This window comes from Pelobates fuscus, chromosome 9, assembly GCF_036172605.1.
Source record: "Pelobates fuscus isolate aPelFus1 chromosome 9, aPelFus1.pri, whole genome shotgun sequence".
NCBI classification, from domain to species: Eukaryota; Metazoa; Chordata; class Amphibia; order Anura; family Pelobatidae; genus Pelobates; species Pelobates fuscus.
Window position 1 is genome coordinate 153,601,907 of NC_086325.1, and position 21,550 is coordinate 153,623,456.

Here is a 21,550-nt window from a genome sequence, read left to right on the forward strand (position 1 = left end):
TTTCCCATCTCTATTTTGACGCCAACGGTAGAACTCCAAATCACGAATCAAACTAAACGATTTGTCCTTTATCCATTTTGTTTCTTTCATGATTTGTCCATATAGGGATTTGGAGTTATGGAATTGGGACAGCCAGCAGATCACCTAAAATTAGGGCGGATTGCAATTCATTTTAAACCAAGTGCACGAGTCTAATGAGAACTTCAACTTTAACCCCATCATGAAGAACCGGAAGCAGCACAGATAAGTGTCAAACTATTTTCAAATAATGGAACTCCTTACTGAGGAACAATGTCAGAGGATCTCTGGCACCATAACCACTAAGCAGGTGATAGTGGTTATTTATAGTGTTCAAATAAGCTATACTTATAGTTAACAGATTCTCTAATCAATTAGTCATGATGTGCTGACAATAAATTTTCAAATGTTATATTAAAACAGTTCAGATACAATCAAATAGTGGAGTTGGAGTATTTTTCTGGCTCTGCAATTGTGGCCAGAAATGTACAAACCGTACGTCAATTCATCGCAGCTATCTGTTTAATCCATAGATCTAGAGTCTGTAGTGCACTATTGGCCTGATGCTTGGAAAATATCCCCAGTTGGGAAATAATAAATACATTTACAGTAACATTTTCCAAAAATGCTCCCCACCCCCCCCCAAAAAAAATAAATATTATTTCTCTGTATAGAAATGAACCTTAAAAACATTTGCTTTAAAAGCTATCATTGTCATTTGATCCCAATTGGTCCTTATTTTGGGATGTTTTTCATTGTGCTTGTAACAGTTCTTTGAGTCCTCCATCACTACCAAAATGAGCAATTAGTCAACTTTTAAGTGGTGAGAAAATGTTTTTGAAGTGTGTTTTGGGTTGCTTCGAATTTCATCGTGGTTCTTCGGAACTGCAACAAATCTTCTTCTTTTAAGGAAGGCAGGAACACCAAAACTATTGTCCCATAGATATTCAGGAGAGAGGATCTTAGTTGGTTTGTAATGAAGTAAATATTTATTTAAATAGCTCTCGTCATGCCAGACAGCTTCAATATTATTTTCCTTGTCTCTCAACATTGCATTATGACTGAAATTTGTCAATTTATAGACTTCTTCTATTTTACCCCCAAAATATCCTCCTGCATAGTAGAAGTCCCCCTGGTCAGTAGGAATATAAGCTTCAGACTGTGGATTCCGCTCATACGTAAAACCTTCACGAGATGATCCATAAAGACCAGGATGTAAAGTCCCAAACAAATCACCTAGGATTTCCACACCAACATCATCAGCGAACATCATGTCCACATCTAGACAAACTAAGTAGTCAACCTCGTTGATGAATTGGTTTTGGGACAAGTCACGTATCATCTCCATGCGTCTCATGGAAACATCTTGCCACCTTTCATAGCTGGGAACCTCTAGAATTATCAGCTTTCTTTCATTCTTGAGGCTAAAACTTGATTCATTAACAACTTTCACACGATCTGTGAATACGTAATAGTTGACAGGATGCCCCACCATGAAGAATTCTTCCGCTGTCTCAATAAACTTTTTGAGGAAGACTGTGTATCTAAGAAGCAAAGAAAAGATGATTAAAAATATAGATTGTATATATATATATATATATATATATATATATATATATATATATATATATATATATATATACAGAAGTTATTTATTTATTTATTTTTTAAACTGCAGGGACAAAAAATTAAGCAACATGAAAAAGGTTAAAAAAATTTAAACTGTAGGGTCCTGACATGGAACCATCTATAAAGGACAACTGATCAGGCACCACGTAGGGGGGCCCACCTGTTAACAAATTACCCATGCCCAGATCTGCCTAGGCTTGAGAAAAACTGTAATAGTCAAAAAATTGTTGGATCAAATTTAGGTATGAAATATAGAAAAGTTGACATGTATGAAGACTGCCCTCTTTTTCCATTTTAAAAAAAAAAGTGCAGATTCCAATAGGACACTTTTTTTTATAAATTAACCTTGTTACATTTCCCTGGCTGTCAATCAGACAACCAGTCCTTTAACTTCCTGGTTTGTTTAGCTCAAACTGATTGGACAGTCATAGAAAGTCTGGGCTGGAGATGAGGGTTCGGGCTTGCAAAGGCTGCAAACAAAAGATCTGCAGCTTTTGCATGCTGGTTTTAGATATACTTCAATGAAAAAAAAACATATAATAAAATACATGCATGTTTTAATAGGGGAATATCCACTAAACAGTTCATTTTATTTCTTTATTTATTTGCAGGGTGTAGTATTCCCTGAATTGGTCACTTCTCACTTGATCACAAATCAGTGAACTGAAAATAAATATACGTAATATTTATATTAAAAACAATCCTACCTGCCGCTCATTTGTTGTAAACCTACAATTCTCTAATAAAGTCAATTTTTTTTTACAAATTAACTGGTAATATCTAGTGTGCCTCCTGTCCCCACCTGTAGTCTGTAGCTGGAGGCTCAATAATAAAACATAGGGAGAACATGCTATTGCCCCCATGTCCCCTTCATCCCCCACCGATGGGTGGCAGATGGGAGTTTCAGTATAGAAAGCGGGGGGCATGTCTGCGTCTCCCCACAGGAGTCTGGGACACTAATTATGCAAACAGATCTTGCAAAGAGCAAGTGAACAATAATTTGCAGAGGTTCTCCTACCAGACGCATTCCGCATTGTAATGTCCAAATCATATATATAGGCTTCAGATGAAAAAAAAGCATTGATTTTAAGGTTGACACTGAATGTATCTGACGAATAGCTCAATCAGAATTTAGTCATTTTCACAGAATTTCTTATTTTTGTCCATCCGGCGTATAGTAAAGAGACTGTCTGCTTAATGGTTATCTTAATCCTAACTTGCTAAGCAGATAGAAGATATTTGTAGACAAAAAAAAATTAAGTTTATCAAATAAAACAAAACAAAAAATCACGAAATATAACTAAAGATGCAAGGTGTGGTGCAAACCATACAACATCTTTAGGGGAATAAAGTTTGCAACTTACTTTTTAATGGCAAACACAGTAAGGCCAATGCGTACCCCTTTCTTATGGAACTGTTCATTCAAAACATCAATGTTGTACGTGCCGTTCCATACAATTGGCGCGAGCCACGGGGTCAGCATCATCACATCACTTCGCCTATTGTCATGAAAGGACAGAGTTACTAATGTTTTGCACAGAAATATTGCTGAACCAAGTCAATGGCAATCAAATATATGCTAGTTTACAGATTAAAGGAAACATGTTTCAATGTATTTAGCAAGGTAGTGTTATACGTCGCGCAGTTAAAATATGTGTTTCTACGCCGCTGCTCAGAGGCATGCTATTATTAATTATTGTTAGTATAAATTTATATGGCACCAATATATTCTGCAGCGGGTTACAATTAAAGAAATCGGATATCCAAGGCAGTCTTAATTTTGGCGGCAAATTTCAATTTAGTTTTAGTCATAGTCTTTTGATTAAATAGCTATTTTAGTTTTAGTCGTATTTGAGTCATCTAAATTGTTTTAGTCTAGTTTTTCTCGACTAAATCGCCAGTAGATTTTGGTTAAAGTCTCTATCTGTCTCTTTTACTCTTTTCCAAGCCCCTCTGTGTCTCTTTGTGGTCTCCCTGCCCCTAGAGGTGTCTCTCTCCCAAGTCCTGGTCTGTCTTTTACCCCTTTCACAGGCCCCCTGTGCAGTGTTAATTTTGGCAGCAAATGTAAACTTAGTTTTAGTCATAGTCTTTTGACTAAAAAGCCATTTTAGTTTTAGTCATATTTTATTTATCTGAATGGTTTTAATTTTAGTCTAGTTTTACTCAATTAAAATTTGACTAAAATGGTTAGTCGACAAAATTAACACTGATCCGAGGGACAACATGTAATTGAAATACATGAGTGAGGTTTAACCCCTTAAGGACACATGACATGTGTGAAATGTCATGATTCCCTTTTATTCCAGAAGTTTGGTCCTTAAGGGGTTAAATAAACATGTCAGGGAAAAAAAAAACATATATATATATATATTGCTTGCGAGCATCATTTCAAGGGACAATACCACATGGAAAATTCAGTTGTACATTTCCCATAAACATCTGATGCCCAGAGAGTTCTATTACAGGTTTTTGCAAAATACATGTGGCCCTGTTCATCTGCTGCAGATCTGGTTGTGGACAGTTTCATTCGTAAATAATATTAATGAAGATACATGTGCTCAACTTTGTATGTTGTATTCTGTTTGAGATTTCTATGAATGTAGCTACTTGCACAGAGGTTTATCATATATTCCATAAATCTTTGCTTCTCATCTCGGTTAATTTCTACTCTATGCAAACATCACTGTTTAACCCCTTAAGGACACATGACATGTGTGACATGTCATGATTCCCTTTTATTCCAGAAGTTTGGTCCTTAAGGGGTTAAGGAGATGCTGAGGCTCAGTGAAATATTTGAGTTTAGTCATATATTTCTGTAGTATTTTTTTTATTCATTTTTGCATAACTAATAATAATAATGATACTGATTCTAATTCTTCTTCTAATGTCTTCTCTCACCCTGAGTTGACTCCCACTTTTGGTCGTACCCCTTCTCTAAGGACTCACAAATACTGCTACCAAGGGTTCTGTACAGAAATCAGTACTTGCCTCATGAACCACTTTACCAAGTTATACACGCACAAGAACACTAATTTTGTTCTTTCCAGAGAACGTTTATTCATATTGGTCCGATCACACAGAAGAGATACTGTAGCTCAAATTGCTGGCCATGATAGAAAGGTTTCAGAACACACTGTGCATAGCAGTTTGCTTCATATGAAGCTGAGTAGCCCCAAGGCAGGCCTGTGGAAGCAGTTTCATGCTCTGGACAATGTTCTGCTGGAAACCCTTGGGTCCTGGCATTAAAGAGGATGTTAATTTGGCACGTACCACCTACCTAGAAATTGTTGCAGACCACTTATACCCCTTCATGGTAATAGTGTTCCCTGATGGCCGTGGCCTCTTTCAGCAGGATAATGAACCCTGCCACACTGCAAAAATTGTTCTGGGACATTTTGAAGAACATGACAAAGAGTTCAAGGTGTTGCCTTAGCCTCCAAATTCCCCAGAGCTCAATCCAATTGAGCATCTGTGAGATGTGGTTGAACAACTACTCTGATCGATGGAGGCCCCACCTCACAACTTGTATGACTTAAAGGATCTTCTGCTAATATCTAATGCTAATGTCTTGTGGAGTCCATGCCTCGATTCATCAGAGATGTTTTGGCAGCACAAGGGACCTACACGAAATTAGGCAGGTGGTTGTAACATTATGGCTGATCAGTGTATGCATCTCTGCTAACTAGTTTGACCTAGTGGAATTCCCTAGAAAACTACTGGAAACTTCTTGTTTTCTTGAAATGTGTAACCAGGTGGACAATGACCTACAATGGTTAGATCTGGTTCCTGGATCTAATCCCTTGCAATGGATTGTTATGGGCATATGCAATTATTATAAGTTTTTAAAATTAAAAGTTGAAATTAAGAGTCATGTTTACTCTTAAAGGACCACTCTAGGCACCCAGACACTTCAGCTTAATGAAGTGGTCTGGGTGCCAGGTCCAGCTAGGGTTAACCCATTTTTTTTTATAAACATAGCAGTTTCAGAGAAACTGCTATGTTTATATTAGGGTTAATCCAGCCCTCAAAGCCTCTAGTGGCTATCTCATTGACAGCCGCTAGAGGCGCTTGCGTGATTCTCACTGTGAAAATCACAGTGAGAGCACGCAAGCATCCATAGGAAAGCATTGCATAATGCTTTCCTATGAGACCGGCTGAATGCGCGCGCAGCTCTTGCCGCGCGTGAGCATTCAGCCGAATGGGAGGAGAGGAGGAGGATCGGAGGAGAAGAGCTCCCCGCCCGTCGCTGGAGAAAGGTAAGTTTTAACCCCTTTCCTCTCCCCAGAGCCCGGCGGGCGGGGGTCCCTGAGGATGGAGGCACCCTCAGGGCACTATAGTGCCAGGAAAACGAGTATGTTTTCCTGGCACTATAGTGGTCCTTTAAGTTTCAGTCTAAACACAGATAAGAGGTTCCCATGTGAAATGACCATGTCATGGCCTCGTATCTTTTGACAAGTTAAGGAAGGTCCTAACATGACCTAATTGAAAACCCAGGCATAAACATGTGTACTTATTAATATTAGGGAGGCAGGAAAGAATTTTGGATGCAGAGAAGCTGTTCCATTTTATCATGACTGAGAGGTTGACATGATCAAGAGGGTATGTTATTCCATTTTACTGATATTGCAAGCATATATTTTAATCTTGTAAACTCTGCTATTTATTATTGTAATGGTTTATTACGTTTTTATATGTCTATATTTATATTTTTGTTTAATAAAATATTTTAAATGACAAAACGTTATTGCTTCCAAAAGTAATCCCCATTTTTATAGTATTCTCAATTGTTTATATATTTTAAATAGAGGAACTCGTACTAACTATATCATTTTATAGCTAAGATATCTTTACGGTTAGCCCTGCTAAATTCTATGCTTTAAGACAAGCATGTCAGACTTGCAGCCCACACTGAATATATGCCCTGGGGCTACGTTGTGCAGTGTTTGTGACTAGCTGACATTTCAGAAACTTTAAAGCCATTATATCAGTATATATTATATCAGTAGCAAGGTGCTTCTTGCAGAGAAATCTGATCCTCTACTGAATGGTAATAATAACTAGTGTATAAATGAGGGAGAGTTAGGCTTTGTGTACTATGTTACATACAGAAAAAAAACATTAAAATGCTTATACTTGATTTTGGTATTGCAGGGGCTAATAAAGTGGTTTTGATGTTTCCTGCCTGATACTCACACAGCCTCCAATGAAAAAACAAAAAAGTTTAATTTTTACAGCAGAGTGTCTTTACTTTAGAAGTTATTGTCTCCTGCTCTGTTATTTGATCTTTAGACTGCTCAGGGAATTAACAGAGGAGAGTAGAAATTCTAAATTAATCACACTTTGCAACAAGGAAAATTGAAAACTTTAGACTTCTTTTTCAGGAAGTGTGCAAGGAGGCTGTTTAAATCAAAGAGGATTGTAAATTGTACATTTATCTTATTCCACAGTGAGTTTAATATTATAATTTATAATCCCCTGCTCTGTTTATTAACCCTGCAACAAAGCATGGGATTAATGTTCGATTAACAGAGCAAAAGATAAGGTCTTCTAAAAGAAACACACTGTGAGGCTAAGGCTGATTAAGCAAAGTAATTTAACTCCTAAATGGCAGAGAATGGAGCAGTGAGATTACAGGTGTATGATCTACACACCAAAATGACTTAATTAAGCTAAAGGTGTTTTGGTGCTTGGAGTTTCCCTTTAATATAATATTACACAATGCGCGTGTTTTTTTTTTTTTTTGTGGTTTTTTTTTTTTTTTTGTGTTTTGCTTTTTTATTGTATTTACTAGTCAGGATTGAAAAGGACAAATTATTTGTGGAAAACATTTAACACTCACGGAATATTAAAGGAGCCTGCCATCTGATATAGCATTCTGCAAACAGACAAAAAAGGAGCAGGATATTAGTATTTTAGGGCTAAGATTTGATTAATTAGAAGACAGGTGTCAGTTGTTAACCACTTAAGTATTGAGCCAAATGTAAACGTTGTGATCAAAACAAAACGTAAACAAAACCTGGCATTTGCACTATATGTCTGTCCAACCATAATTCACCTCTTTTATATTAAATGCAAATAGGTTATTATATATCATTTTATTCAGAGGAAACTGGCTTTTATTTAACATCAAATATTTAGGTATGAAACATAATTTAATATGAATAAAATATTTTTTTTAAAAAAGGGAGAAAATAAGAATTGTTATAATTTTTGTAGTTCTATGTGACATTCTGACTGTGAATGTCATAATACTGTTTGTATTTGCATTCAACAATGTCTCATGTGTAAAACAGTACCCCCTATGTACAGGTTTTATGGTGTTTTGGGAAGTTACAGGGTCAAATATAGCATGTTACATTTTTCAGTTTTTTCACATTGAAATTTTCCAGATTGGTTATGTTGCCTTTGACACCGTATGGAATGAGAATTACCCATGATGTCATACCATTTCCAATAGTAGACAACCCAAGCTATTGCAAATGGGGTATGTCCAGTCTTTTTAGTAGCCACTTGGTCACAAACACTAGCCAAAGGTAGAGTTAATATTTGTTTGTGTGTGACAAATGCAGAAAACTAATTTGAACACCAAATTTTCATTCCTGGGCTACCATACGGTCTCAAAGGCAACATACCAATCTGGCGAATTTCAATGTGAAAAAACTGAAACGCAAACATTATATTCGACCCTGTAACTTTTGAAAACACCTTAAAACCTGTACATGAGGGGTACTGTTATACTCGGGAGACTTCGCTGAACACAAACATTTGTGTTTCAAAACGGTAAAAAGTATCACAGCAATAATATTGAACATTATTTCCCTCTTTTTCTGTAAGGTGGCCATGTTTTATTTTGTGAATGCGTTCAAAGATGTAACATCTTTAAGTCATTTCATTTTAACAATAAAGGAATGTGCAATAGATTTCTCATAGTTCTGTATAAGCTGCCTCTATATTTTAGCCTTTCCAGTGAACCTGCAATGTCCTATATTGTATAGATTCCTGGAGTAACTGTACTTACTGTATATTAGCATTATGCCTACAGATATACGTATTTTTTATCTTCTAGTCGCTTTTGTAGGAAGCTGCAGGAGTAGAAATCCCTTCAGATATATTTTAAAAACATTCACAGAATATTAGACCTGACCATTTTCATTGAAAATAAAAAAACGGATATTGGGGGCACATGTGAAACGTGCATTTCTCAGAAGTTTTACTGCCTTAGAGAGAACAATGTATACAATATACAGATTAAGGAACAACGCACTCAAAAATACAGTTTTACATTTTGAAGGCTACTTAAAATCACACATCTCAGCAAAATAATATAGGGATTCAGTTCCACCATATGGCCATATTGTATTAAGCCCACCGCTACGTCCCCAATATAAGTAGGTCTGACACTAATTTTAATGTGGGAGACTTATTAAATAGTGCTAGTGCTAAATGAACAAAAGTAAATTAGCGGTCCAAAATCTCCTCAAATTTACGCTTTCCTGTGGTCACCTCCAAAGGGACATCTGAAGCCTGGGAGGTGGGGGAATCTGGTCCAGACTCCAAAACATACACAGAAAAAAAAGGAATTGGGGCACACCCTGAACATGCATTTCTCAGAAGTGGTGCTGCAGTAGAAACCAAAATGTATACAAAATACAGATTAAGGAACAGCGCACACACTTAGATACAACACAAAGTGCATTTTTGTGTGTGCACTGTTCCTTAACGAAGCACTATAGTGTCAGGAAAACAAACTCGTTTTCCTGGCACTATGTAGACCTTAGGTTCCCCCCACCCTCATGGCCTCCCTCCCGCTGGGCTGAAGGGGCTATAACCAGGGGCGTATTAGCCGCGAGGCAAACAAGGCATTTGCCTTGGGCGGCATTTTCCAGGGGGCGGCAAAAAACGCTGCCCCCAAATGCCCAAGGCAAATGTCTTGTTAGCCTTGCGGCTAACAGACATGCTGGGCTGGTTGCTGGGCGGCTGGCGAGGGAGCTCTTCCCCTGAGCTCTCTGCTCAGCTCCCTCGCGCGCCGCCCGCAGAGTGAGACTGGGGGCCGGAATATGACGTCATATTCCGGCTCCACCTCCCAGCCTCACTCTGCGGGCGGCGCGCGAGGGAGCTGAGCAGAGAGCTCAGGGGAAGAGCTCCCTCGCCGGCCGCCCAGCCTGCCCGCCAGTGCCGTCCTGCAGCCACTGGACCACCAGGGAATGGGAGAACCCCCCCACCCCCAGCATTCCCAAAGGTAGGGAGGCGGGGGGGGGAGTAAATAAAAAAAAATGTGTTAATGTGAGTGTGTGTGTCTCTGACTGTGTGTGTCTGATAGTGTGTGTGTGTCTGATAGTGTGTGTGTGTTAGTGTGTATGTGTGTGTCTGTTAGTGTGTGTGTGTGTCTGTTAGTGTGTGTGTGTGTGTGTGTGTCAGTGTGTGTGTCTGACTGTGTGTCTGACAGTGTGTGTCTGTTAGTGTGTGTGTCTGTTAGTGTGTGTGTGTCCGACTGTGTGTGTTTGTTAGTGTGTGTGTCTCACTGTGTGTGTCTGTTAGTGTGTGTGTGTGTCCGACTGTGTGTGTTTGTTAGTGTGTGTGTCAGACTGTGTGTGTTTGTTAGTGTGTGTGTCTGTTAGTGTGTGTGTGTCCGACTGTGTGTGTTTGTTAGTGTGTGTGTTTGTTAGTGTGTGTGTCTGACTGTGTGTGTTTGTTAGTGTGTGTGTCTGTTAGTGTGTGTGTGTCCGACTGTGTGTGTTTGTTAGTGTGTGTGTGTCCGACTGTGTGTGTTTGTTAGTGTGTGTGTGTCCGACTGTGTGTGTTTGTTAGTGTGTGTGTCCGACTGTGAGTGTTTGTTAGTGTGTGTGTCTCACTGTGTGTGTCTGTTAGTGTGTGTGTGTCCGACTGTGTGTGTTTGTTAGTGTGTGTGTCCGACTGTGTGTGTTTGTTAGTGTGTGTGTGTGTCTGACTGTGTGTGTCTGACTGTGTGTGTGTTAGCTAGTGTATGCGTATCTCTCAGTGAATGTGTGTGTATTTAGAAGGCGGGGCAGGGGGGAAGGGTTGGGTGGGGGTGGCGCGCGCGCGCGGGGGAGGGGGGGTGTCTGAGTTTTGTCCTGCCTAGGGCAGCACAAAACCAAGATACACCACTGGCTATAACCCCTTCATCCACTTACCTTTCTCCAGCGCCGGGCTCCATCGGCGCTGGGGATCTCTCCTCCTCCTGCCAACGTCAGTGCCGAATGGGCATGCGCGGCAAGAGCCGCGCGCGCATTCAAGCCACCCATGGGAAAGCATTACTCAATGCTTTCCTGTGGATGTCAGCATCTTTTCAGCGTGATTTTCACACTGAGAATCGCGGAAGCGCCTCTAGTGAGACAGCCACTAGAGGCTGGATTAACCCTAAAGTAAACATGTTTACAGCTGCAGGGTTAAAACTAGAGGGACCTGGCACCCAGACCACTTCATTGAGCTGAAGTGGTCTGGGTGCCTATAGTGGTCCTTTAATCTGTATTTGCCTGGAAATTATAGACCTGTGAGCTTAACGTCTGTGGCTGGGAAAGTATTTGAAGGGCTATTAAGGGATACTATTCCAGAATTCATTTGGAAGAACATGGTTATCAGCAATAATAAGCATGGTTTTATGAAGCACAGGTCATGTCAAACTATCTGAAAGGCATTCTACGAAGAACTAAGTAGAAGTATAGATCAGGGTGTTGCAGTGGATGTGATCTACTTGGATTTTGCCAAGGCGTTTGATGCGGTTTCAAACAAAAGTTTAGTCTTCAAACTAAAAGAAATTGGTGTAAATATAAATTCTCATTAATGGTGAATTTTCAAGCTGGACAAAAGTGGTAACTGGTGTCCCTCCGAGTTTTCTTCTATTTAACATACTTATAAATGATCTTGAATGAAGCATTGGAAGTCATATTTCAATGTTTGCACAAGACACAAAATTATTGATCTAAGGAGAGATCTGAAGGATTTTTTTTCCTAATTTGTTGCAAAATTTGAAAGTGTTTAACATTGGGGCAGTTTTTGCCTTCTTTTGGATCAACAGCAAAAACTGATGTAACTTGATGGAAGCATGTCTCTTGTCACCCTATATAACTATATCATATCAAGTGTTGGAAGGTTTGAGAGATCATGCCTAAAAAAAAAAAATTTACTTGTTTTAGCAATTTTTCAATCAGCACATAAATTGATCTTTTGACATATTTCTCTTTGCGCATTTTGAGTATTTGCCATTGGTTAAGAGCAGTATGCTGCCATTATGGGTTTACACAACATATTTCATTAGGGCATGCTCCCAGGGAAGTATTAGAATTTTTTAGAAAAGGTAAATATTTGGTGACTATTCTGTCGTAAAGATAACCTACTTTTATTCCCTGAACACGTTAACTCATTACTATTTTTTTTAACAATACCAGTTAAACTTTAAGTAAAGTTAGAAAATGAGTCTCAAAATACCAACCATTTATTCCATTTATAACCAGGATTATAAACTATATATGGTTAATGTTCATGCGTTTCATCTTTGATCACATGATAAGTATCCAGATTTGACACTACAGAGCAAGAAGAGAACTCCGTGGGACAGGTTTAGGCAACCTTCTGTACTCCAAATATTGTGGACTACATCTCCTATGATGCTTACACCCATAATCCTGGCAAAGCATCAAGGGAGACGAGTTCACAACATCTGATGTGCCAAAGGTTACCTACCCCTGGTATAAGAAATAGGGGAGATAAATCAACCCTGTAAAAGGATGTGTCATTATAAATTGCATTTTCAGTTGAATTTGGGAAAGCCACTTGAAGCATTCATTCTGCTAAGTTATTTAAATTGCTTTTGTTTGATCTGTTCATTACAGACAGCTGAAAGTCTAAGTTTTGACAATAAACCTGATTTTCAAGAGAGCTTGAATAATTTTGATTACAACTGTACATATAAGACATTATTCTGCTTTGTGTATTTTTTTATTTATTTTATTCTCGAAGATTATCTGGGATGGTATAATGTTTATTATTTAGATACCATTTTATTAGACTGCAACTTGTATTTACTTTTGGATTGCATTATATAAAAATAGAAATATTTGTCATCTCTCAGAACAATGTAGAACTTATCCTTAAAGGAATCTAGTTAAACTGAAATTTGGAATATATTTGAGTTGTGGAATTCACTATATTACTCTAAGTAGCTGACTTAATCGGCAGACCGTTCCCTCCCAATGAGATGTAAACACAGGCAAATTTGTATTTTGCTTTGCAAGTCAAAACAACATTTAGCTCAAATTGAAGAATAGTAATAGCTCATAAATTTAAGAATAATAATAGCTCATAAATTTAATAATAGTAATTAAACAGATATTTACCTAATGTGTGCATGCTAATTAAATATTACATGTTTCCAAATGTTATGAATTTAATTGGTATGTAAGGCTGAAATATTGTATACCTTTATACAATAGTTTGAAGTTCAAATCAATCAGGGACTATGAGAGATAATTCTAGTTTTGTGTATGCAACCGGTTACACGATTTGCGATCATATATTTTATATGAAATAACTTGGAACTGGGACAGCAAGACTCAGAAATGTTACTTGAATAAGCCATAAAGAAAAAAAACAATAGAGGTAATAGGAACACACAGTTTCCACTTACCCGAGTGGAAGGTACTCATACAAAGGACACAGGAGTCCTTTGACTACTATGTCTAAGGATCTGAAGATCCGAAACGCGTTAGGTGTTTGCTGTGACTTACTTTTTGTTAGATACTTTTTGTTTTGTGAATGCAAGATACAAAAAATATGGGTTTTATGCTGATTAAATCTCCTCTGGACTTTAAACACTTGCAGTGGCATTATTTTTATTTTCTGTATTTGTATCATTTATTGTCATTGTCTATTTCACCTACATGAAAAGGATCTTTAAAATGGTTTGGCCCAACCCTCTACCATCTCTGGAGTAGTCCTACAAAACTGTCAAACCTTTAACCTTTTTTGCATCAGGTTAACCTGATCTTTCTACAGCCCCTATTTTCCTATCCCAAGGTTCTGTTAATTTGTACCCAGTTCTCTTTTATATTTCACCCCTTGGGAACACAGCTTCAGAAGTAAAATGCCAGCATGTGGGCAAATTGCCATCATGTGTCCTTAAGTGTTGATTAGGTTTACCCCCTGCATCGGTTTTGATTGCCAGAACTGTTTGGAGTATGTAAATTACCTTACATTGTGAAACCAGATCTATTCACAACCACATGTGTACAGGTGGTCCTCACTTTGCGACCTACCAGTTTCGTGACGACTCGCACTTCCAACCAGTTCTCTAGCTTGGGGATTCAAGGAATTCCCCATGTTAGAGAGCTGGTCTATGTTCGGGAATTTTCCTCGAACATAGACAAGCACATCAGAGCAGGGAATTCCTTTCATCTGTGTTCGGGGAAATTTCCCCGATCATCGAAAAATACACCATAGATTTGAGGGATTCCCTGCTCTGATGCGCTTGTCTACGTTCGAGGAAATTTCCCCAAACTTAGGCATACGCACCAGAGCAGGGAATCCCTCTAATCTATGTTTGGGGAAATTTCCCCAAACATAGACCTGCACTGGTGTGCATGTGCCTCACTTACTGACCAATTTGTTTTATGACCGTGTCGTAAGAACGGAACCCGGTCAGTAAGTGAGGAGCATCTGTATAAGTACCCACCAGAACCTATTATTACTATATTGCGTTACAATATGATAACCATATTAGTATTGAAATAATGAATACAGTTAAAATAGCCTTCAGAGATAGCAAATGACAATTTCGTACGTTTTTTTTTTCACTCAATGTATAATTTGTATTCACATATTCTGCAAATTGTACAAACATATAAATATAAAAATATAATGAACAGATGTACTGGCATGCATCAGTAACTACTCGGATTGCCAAATCATGAATTATAATAGAGATGAGGAGAAGAGGATGGTGAAGAGCAAAGAAAGAGGATAAGGAAAGAAGAAGAAAAGAGGGGAGAAAGAAAGAGAAAAATAGATATTTCTTTAATAACAAACGTCTAGGTAGTGAATGGGTTGAAGTAATTAAACTTAGCAGGGATTTTGCCTTAAAAGCAGAGATTTCATATTTCTTCATTTCTATGACTGTGATTGAATTAAAGTCTTTTGTAACCATAAAACATGACAAATAACTTTGTACCAAAATTATATTTTTCAACCAATTAACAGTTACCGTAGTTAAAGGGGCACTGTTAATTCCCCCTCCCTCTCACTCCCTCCCACTCCCTACCCCCATCCTCCCATCCAAACTGAGTATTTCATAATGATAAAATCTTTATTGCTCTCTGGAAATTCCAACCCAGTGAAAGGATAATACTAAAACTACTCTTTGTCTTAGTGTATTTCTATGCTTGACAAAAGGTTCAGTCTATGGTGGACCCTTCGGTCTTGCACATGCAGGACAGTACCACATTGATGTCAGCTCCTAGCAGATGAAGCACCAGTAGCTGAAGAGGACCAACAGCAAGAAGATGTTGCGACCACAAGTCACAGGTTCAGGTAAGTATAACTCACCTTGCCTTAGATCCTGCGATCGATCAAAAACCAAGTGGAACAGTCACTGTCGGGGGTCTTTACAAATTATGCAAAGACCCTAGATGGTGGCAGAGCCACTTTAACCATCCTCAACGGACAACTAAAGGCACCTCGACCACTTCATCTCAGTAAAGTGGTCTGGGTGCAGCGGTCCTGTAGTTTTAACATTGCAATGTTTCAATGTCAGGGTTAGACCACCTCCTTAAATATGAAATTCACTTTGAATTCTAACTTTCGTAAATAAACCAGCAAGACTTGACAATATTCTTACGTGAAACATTGCTCATTGCTGCCAATCCTTCTTCAGACAACTCATGGCATGTATGACAGCATTGTAGAGAAAGGCAACATTATATTCTGAAATAGAACCTTGATAATAACACATTGTTTTCCTTATTTTGTCCGCACCCTGAAATGTATCACCAAGCATCTGCACTAATGCATTGTTGGACGTATTGAGAACAAGATGTTCATTTCTAAGTAGCTACACACACTTCCCTAATAAGATATTTTTTATAATTATAATTTAATTTCAGAGAAACACATCTCAGGATGCGGGGAAAAAAAATTAGCGAAACACTAACAAGGTTGTTAGTCACTAATGTGAAAATTCAAAGTGAATTTAAAATTCTAGGCAAAATAGCTTTTGGGAATTTGGAGAGATTTGGATTAAGATGAAGAAGTCAAAATTCCTGGATGCTGCTGCTAAATTTACTCACGCTGCCTTGCAGGGATATTTGTTCAGAGATTGCCACTCGGTCCTCTTGAAACAATACCTGAAGATACAGAAGAACAATTTTATCTGAGAAAAGGCAGACTGACTCATCTTAACATTGGCTCTATAAAAGGTATATAGAATCATTGAAAGCATATGGACAATCATACGAACGTAAAGTGATATCTCGAGTGACAGTAAGTTCTATTTTAGGTAACAAAAAAAGGGGCATTTGCCCTCTACCGTATACCAGCTTATCACTCTGTCTCTACATATTAAAGGGACATTCCAGACCCCTGAAGCACTTCTGCTAGCTGAAAAGCTATATGTGTGAAGAGTGTGTCTTCTTTTTTTCATTTTAGAAAAAGTTCAGATTTCAATTCAAAATTGACACTTTTACAAATTATTCTGGTTAAACCCTCTGGCTTTTTGAGCAGACATGTCCTGTTACTTCCTGGTTTGGTTAGCTTATTTGCACTGAACTCAAGAGTCAGCAATTGCTCAGAGCACCTGCATTCTAAAGACTTCTCATTGAGCTGCACTGAAAAGTCTGTGATTGGACAGCCACAGGTTAGAAGAGGAGGGCTTGCAAATTCCAACACTGTGCAGCACTGCCCCAGGAAGCACCTCTAGCAGCCTAGTAGCCTACAGTCTAGACTGTAATGTAAACACTGCATTTTCTCTGAAAAGACAGTGTTTACAGCAAAAAGCCTTAAGGGTATGATTCTACTCACCAGAAAAAGTGCATTAAGCTGTACTTGTTCTGGTGACTATAGTGTCCCTTTAAGGTCAAAATAGTTAAACTGGAAATAAAATTGACTTGGAAAATGTCTCTGATTTGGCTATTTGGTCTTTAATGTTGAAATTTGCATTGAATTTATCTTGAATTATCGGCAATTCTAACTTTAGGAAATAACCCTGTTATTCCTTTTTCCGGTAGACTAGACAGGGTTCTTTATCACATAAGTGAATAACTGCTGTGCCTTGACCTTGAATATTAAAGGGTCCGGACACAGGATAATATTTATACTTCAAGCACAGGATCTTCAGATGCCCCAACGCAACCAACCCCACCCCAATAAAATACACCTCTGTCTTACTTGCTACAGATTTTTCAGTGTGCATGAGAGAAGCTAGGAGATATGCATAGTCACTGTAGGAAACCTTGAGATAAAAAGTTATAAAATGCACACCTCACTGAAAGATATATGGCAGGTAATAAAGATAAGTGTTAGTATGACAGTCTCCATTCATTGTAATGAAATCCAATGAGCAACAGTCAGTGTCCTGTCAGCGTGACAGCATCATCTTGTATCTAACAGATATAATTAGAAGCCTAGTGTTTGCCACATTTATAAGGCTTATTAGATCATTTATATATATCATTAGCAGAAGGTAAGGTCTAATAAAAAAAAAAAAGCAACACAATTAAAAAACAAACTATGAATGGCTTTCTCTAACCCTTTTCCTAACCTTTTTAATTTTCTTTATACTCTCCTTTTGGGCACTAGCTAGTAGGCCCCCCTCATTTTTAATTGCTAAATCGCTGTAAATGAAGTTAAAAACCTAAAATCCAGTGCATGGTGAGGGTCTTCCATACCCCATCTGTTGCCTGACCAGATCACTCCTTTCCTCCCCACAGAAGGGGAAAAGGAGGGGAGCACTAGGCTTTCCCTTGCAGGCAGGGTGCTCATTACATCAACGCTCTGTGCACACAGACAATAGATGTAACTTTTGCACAGAACTCACGTTAGGCAGCTTGGAACAGAGTCACATGTGCCGCGTCGTCACTAGCACCCCCGGCACCAAAATTATTACATCTCTAGATGTACAGCATTTTAAGCTGGAACGCTGCAAATACAAACTCCTACCACCATGACCACTTCAAAAAGCAGAAGTTGTCATAGTGGTTGGAGTAGCCCTTTAAGTGATGTGTGTGGGCTGACAGTAACATTGACATTTAAAGTGGAAAGTTAATGCCATCACTGTCAAAGATAAACATTTATTGCCGATGCTTTGCTTCCTTCGTAAATGATCAAAGAACAGAATTTACTGATAACTCTTACATTACAAGAGACACGATAGCACAATGTATTGCTTGTTATGTTAACTTAAGGGGAAGGGTTACTTGTTTGGAATTTACACGACGAAATAAAATATTTCAAACTTCCCCCACATCCCTCCAAGTGCATCGACCCCGTACATCACCTACAGCCACTCACACACAGCCACAAACAACTTGGATGACTTTAATAGCTCTGCCTCCCTATTTTTACAAATGAGTGCAGTTATAATCCACTCACAGAGTCTATGATGCATTATGTTTTTTTTTTGTTCTCATGCACATCCACAATCCAAAATACAGTTTATCATCTCTACAGTCAAATACCACCATATATATTAAAATACATAAACATTATATGTTATACATAGGTACACCAGCATTCATACAAGGACAAGCCCTTGCATTCACCTGTATTTACACACCTTCATACGCGTGCCTGCATTGACACACATGAACTTGCAGTCACACACACATACCATTATACATATGTTTTTCCTGATTCAAAATAGATAATTTAATCAATAATTGTTGCTCTCACAGCAGAGGCTGCTGTCTATGGGAAATGGCAAAGGTTTCATCTCTAGGGTGGAGTATAAGTATGGGATTCAGCAGGGGGTGGTAAAAGATAAAAATATCATACCTCCCAAGTGGTATATTTAGGAGGGACAGTCCCTATTTTGACCCAAATCCCTCTGTCTCCCTTTTGTATCCTTATGTCCCTCTTTTATAGGAGCTCTGTATTGTTGGTGTGTCTGAGTATATAACAAAGCTCTACAGCAATAATACTCCCAGTAATGTGTGTGAGTGTATAACAAAGCTCCACGGCAATAATACTCCCAGTAATGTGTCTAAATGTATAACAGAGCTCCACAGCAATAATACACTCAGTAATGTGTCTGAGTGTATAACAGAGCTCCACAGCAATAATACTCCCAGTAATGTGTCTGAGTGTATAACAGAGCTCCGCCATTAATACTCCCAGTAATGTGTCTGAGTGTATAACAGAGCTCCACAGCAATAATACTCCCAGTAATGTGTCTAAATGTATAACAGAGCTCCACATCAATAATACTCCCAGTAATGTGTCTGAGTGTATAACAGAGCTCCACAGCAATAATACTCCCAGTAATGTGTCTGAGTGTATAACAGAGCTCCACAGCAATAATACTCCCAGTAATGTGTCTGAGTGTATAACAGAGCTCCACCATTAATACTCCCAGTAATGTGTCTAAATGTATAACAGAGCTCCACAGCAATAACACTCCCAGTAATGTGTCTGAGTGTATAGCAGAGCTTCATAGCAATAATACTCTCAGTAATGTGTCTGAGTGTATAACAGAGCTCCACAGCAATAATACTCCCAGTAATGTGTCTGAGTGTATAACAGAGCTCCACAGCAATAATACTCTCAGTAATGTGTCTGAGTGTATAACAGAGCTCCACAGCAATAATACTCCCAGTAATGTGTCTGAGTGTATAACAGAGCTCCACAGCAATAATACTCCCAGTAATGTGTCTGAGTGTATAGCAGAGCTCCGCAGCAATAATACTCTCAGTAATGTGTCTGAGTGTATAACAGAGCTCCACAGCAATAATACTCTCAGTAATGTGTCTGAGTGTATAACAGAGCTCCACAGCAATAATACTCTCAGTAATGTGACTGAGTGTATAACAGAGCTCCACAGCAATAATACTCCCAGTAATGTGACTGAGTGTATAACAGAGCTCCGCAGCAATAATACTCCCAGTAATGTGTCTGAGTGTATAACAGAGCTCCACAGCAATAATACTCCCAGTAATGTGTCTAAATGTATAACAGAGCTCCACAGTAATAATACTCCCAGTAATGTGTCTGGGTGTATAACAGAGCTCCACAACAACAATACTCCCAGTAATGTGTGTGAGTGTATAACAGAGCTCCACAGCAATAATACTCCCAGTAATGTGTCTGAGTGTATAACAGAGCTCCACAGTAATAATACTCCCAGTAATGTGTCTGAGTGTATAACAGAGCTCCACAGAAATAATACTCCCAGTAATGTGTCTGGATGTATAACAGAGCTCCACAGCAATAATACTCCCAGTAATGTGTCTGAGTGTATAACAGAGCTCCACAGCCACAATACTCCCAGTAATGTGTCTGAGTGTATAACAGAGCTCCACAGCAATAATACTCCCAGTAATGTGTCTGAGTGTATAACAGAGCTCCACAGCAATAATACTCCCAGTAATGTGTCTTGAAACTACAATAAATGTGTCAGTCTGTGTATATAAGATACATTTTTCTTATTCTAAATTACATTTTAGTTCCAGAAATTATTAGTAAGTCACCAATACTAATCTATCTGTCTGCCGGTAGCTCTGGAGAGATAGAATAAGAGTAAGCCAGCCCTTCTGGTAAAGTGATACACAGCCACTTTTATTTTCACATACTCACCAGGTAAGCGAACAGACGGCAATACAAGAGTAGAAGAAAAGCCACCATTGTTTTCTTGCAGGCATACGCCCTGTAATAAAGTAAATGAATGGGAAAGTTTTAATTCTGGCAAATGATAGTAAAAAACGTGAAAATTAAATTACATGTCAAACTTAAGCATCTGCTTTTTGTATCCAAAAAACAAATATGCATCGACAGAGTCCCGTTTTTCATTAGACTTGCGCAACGCAAGAAGATTTGGTTCAGCAAAACAATTTTTCTCGAAAATAAAATGGTTTTTGGGGACAGACAAATTTCAGTTTAGCTTGGCAGAGATTCGATAAGGAAAAAAACAATTCGGAAAACAAATAAAATATATATATATATAAATATTGCACTGATAGGAGCATTAACCAACATTTTGGATCACCGATCAAGTTAGAAAAAGTAGTCAATACATGGAAAACAGGAGAAGCAGTAACTATATATAAAATCTACAAATATAGATTTTTTTTAACTGCTTCTCATTTATTCCCTCAATTGATCGTTTCTCACTTGATTGGGGACATCGAGTCATCTTTTTCCCATCAAGCACCTCTTTTTTCAGATTCCTTGGGCGAAATTCAGAACAGCGACTCAAAAGAACATGCTCAGGCATTGTTCATGAGTCAGCTACATTTTGGCTCGGGGTTAAGAACTTCGACCAATCACTCATTTGGCCCAAAATGCGGACAAATTGCAATTTGGAACAAAGTGAATCTCCAAGACTATTTTTTATTTTACATTTTAAATCCATGCTTTTATACATATTAGAATTGTAAATTTATTAAAAATACAATTACTATTATGAACCAGTTTGGTTTTATGCATAGCTCTTGACATCACACTTGCTCAATGGTAAGTGGTAAAGGTTTAAGATGGTGGAATCAAGACATCCTATCACCATAAACCAGGCATTCAATTTACCTGAGAATCACTGGCCAAGTTGACTTTTCCCATGGGTGCCACAGATCCACACTCCCAGACGTGCATTCACACACAGACCCATACCCCGCCCCAGGCACATTCATACAATTACACACTCCCATACACATACAGAGCTGCACACAAACAATATACACTGAACAAA

General features: G+C 38.4%; 1 protein-coding gene across 2 annotated transcripts in view; it reads right to left on the reverse strand.

Annotated features, from left to right (window-relative positions):
• Positions 1–518: 518 nt before the first annotated feature.
• LOC134572535 (histo-blood group ABO system transferase-like) overlaps positions 519–21,550 on the reverse strand; it is a 71,985-nt gene continuing 50,953 nt past the window's right edge. The window contains exons 2-5 of one of the 2 annotated variants that reach the window (XM_063431552.1): positions 20,443–20,512; positions 15,945–16,001; positions 3,012–3,146; positions 519–1,562 (exon numbers count right to left, since the gene is read on the reverse strand). In XM_063431552.1, the coding sequence (XP_063287622.1) occupies positions 824–1,562; positions 3,012–3,146; positions 15,945–16,001; positions 20,443–20,512 (1,001 nt within the window). In that variant the 3' untranslated portion in view covers positions 519–823. The remainder of the gene's footprint in view (positions 1,563–3,011; positions 3,147–15,944; positions 16,002–20,442; positions 20,513–21,550) is intronic. The other variant, XM_063431553.1, reaches the window with a different exon arrangement.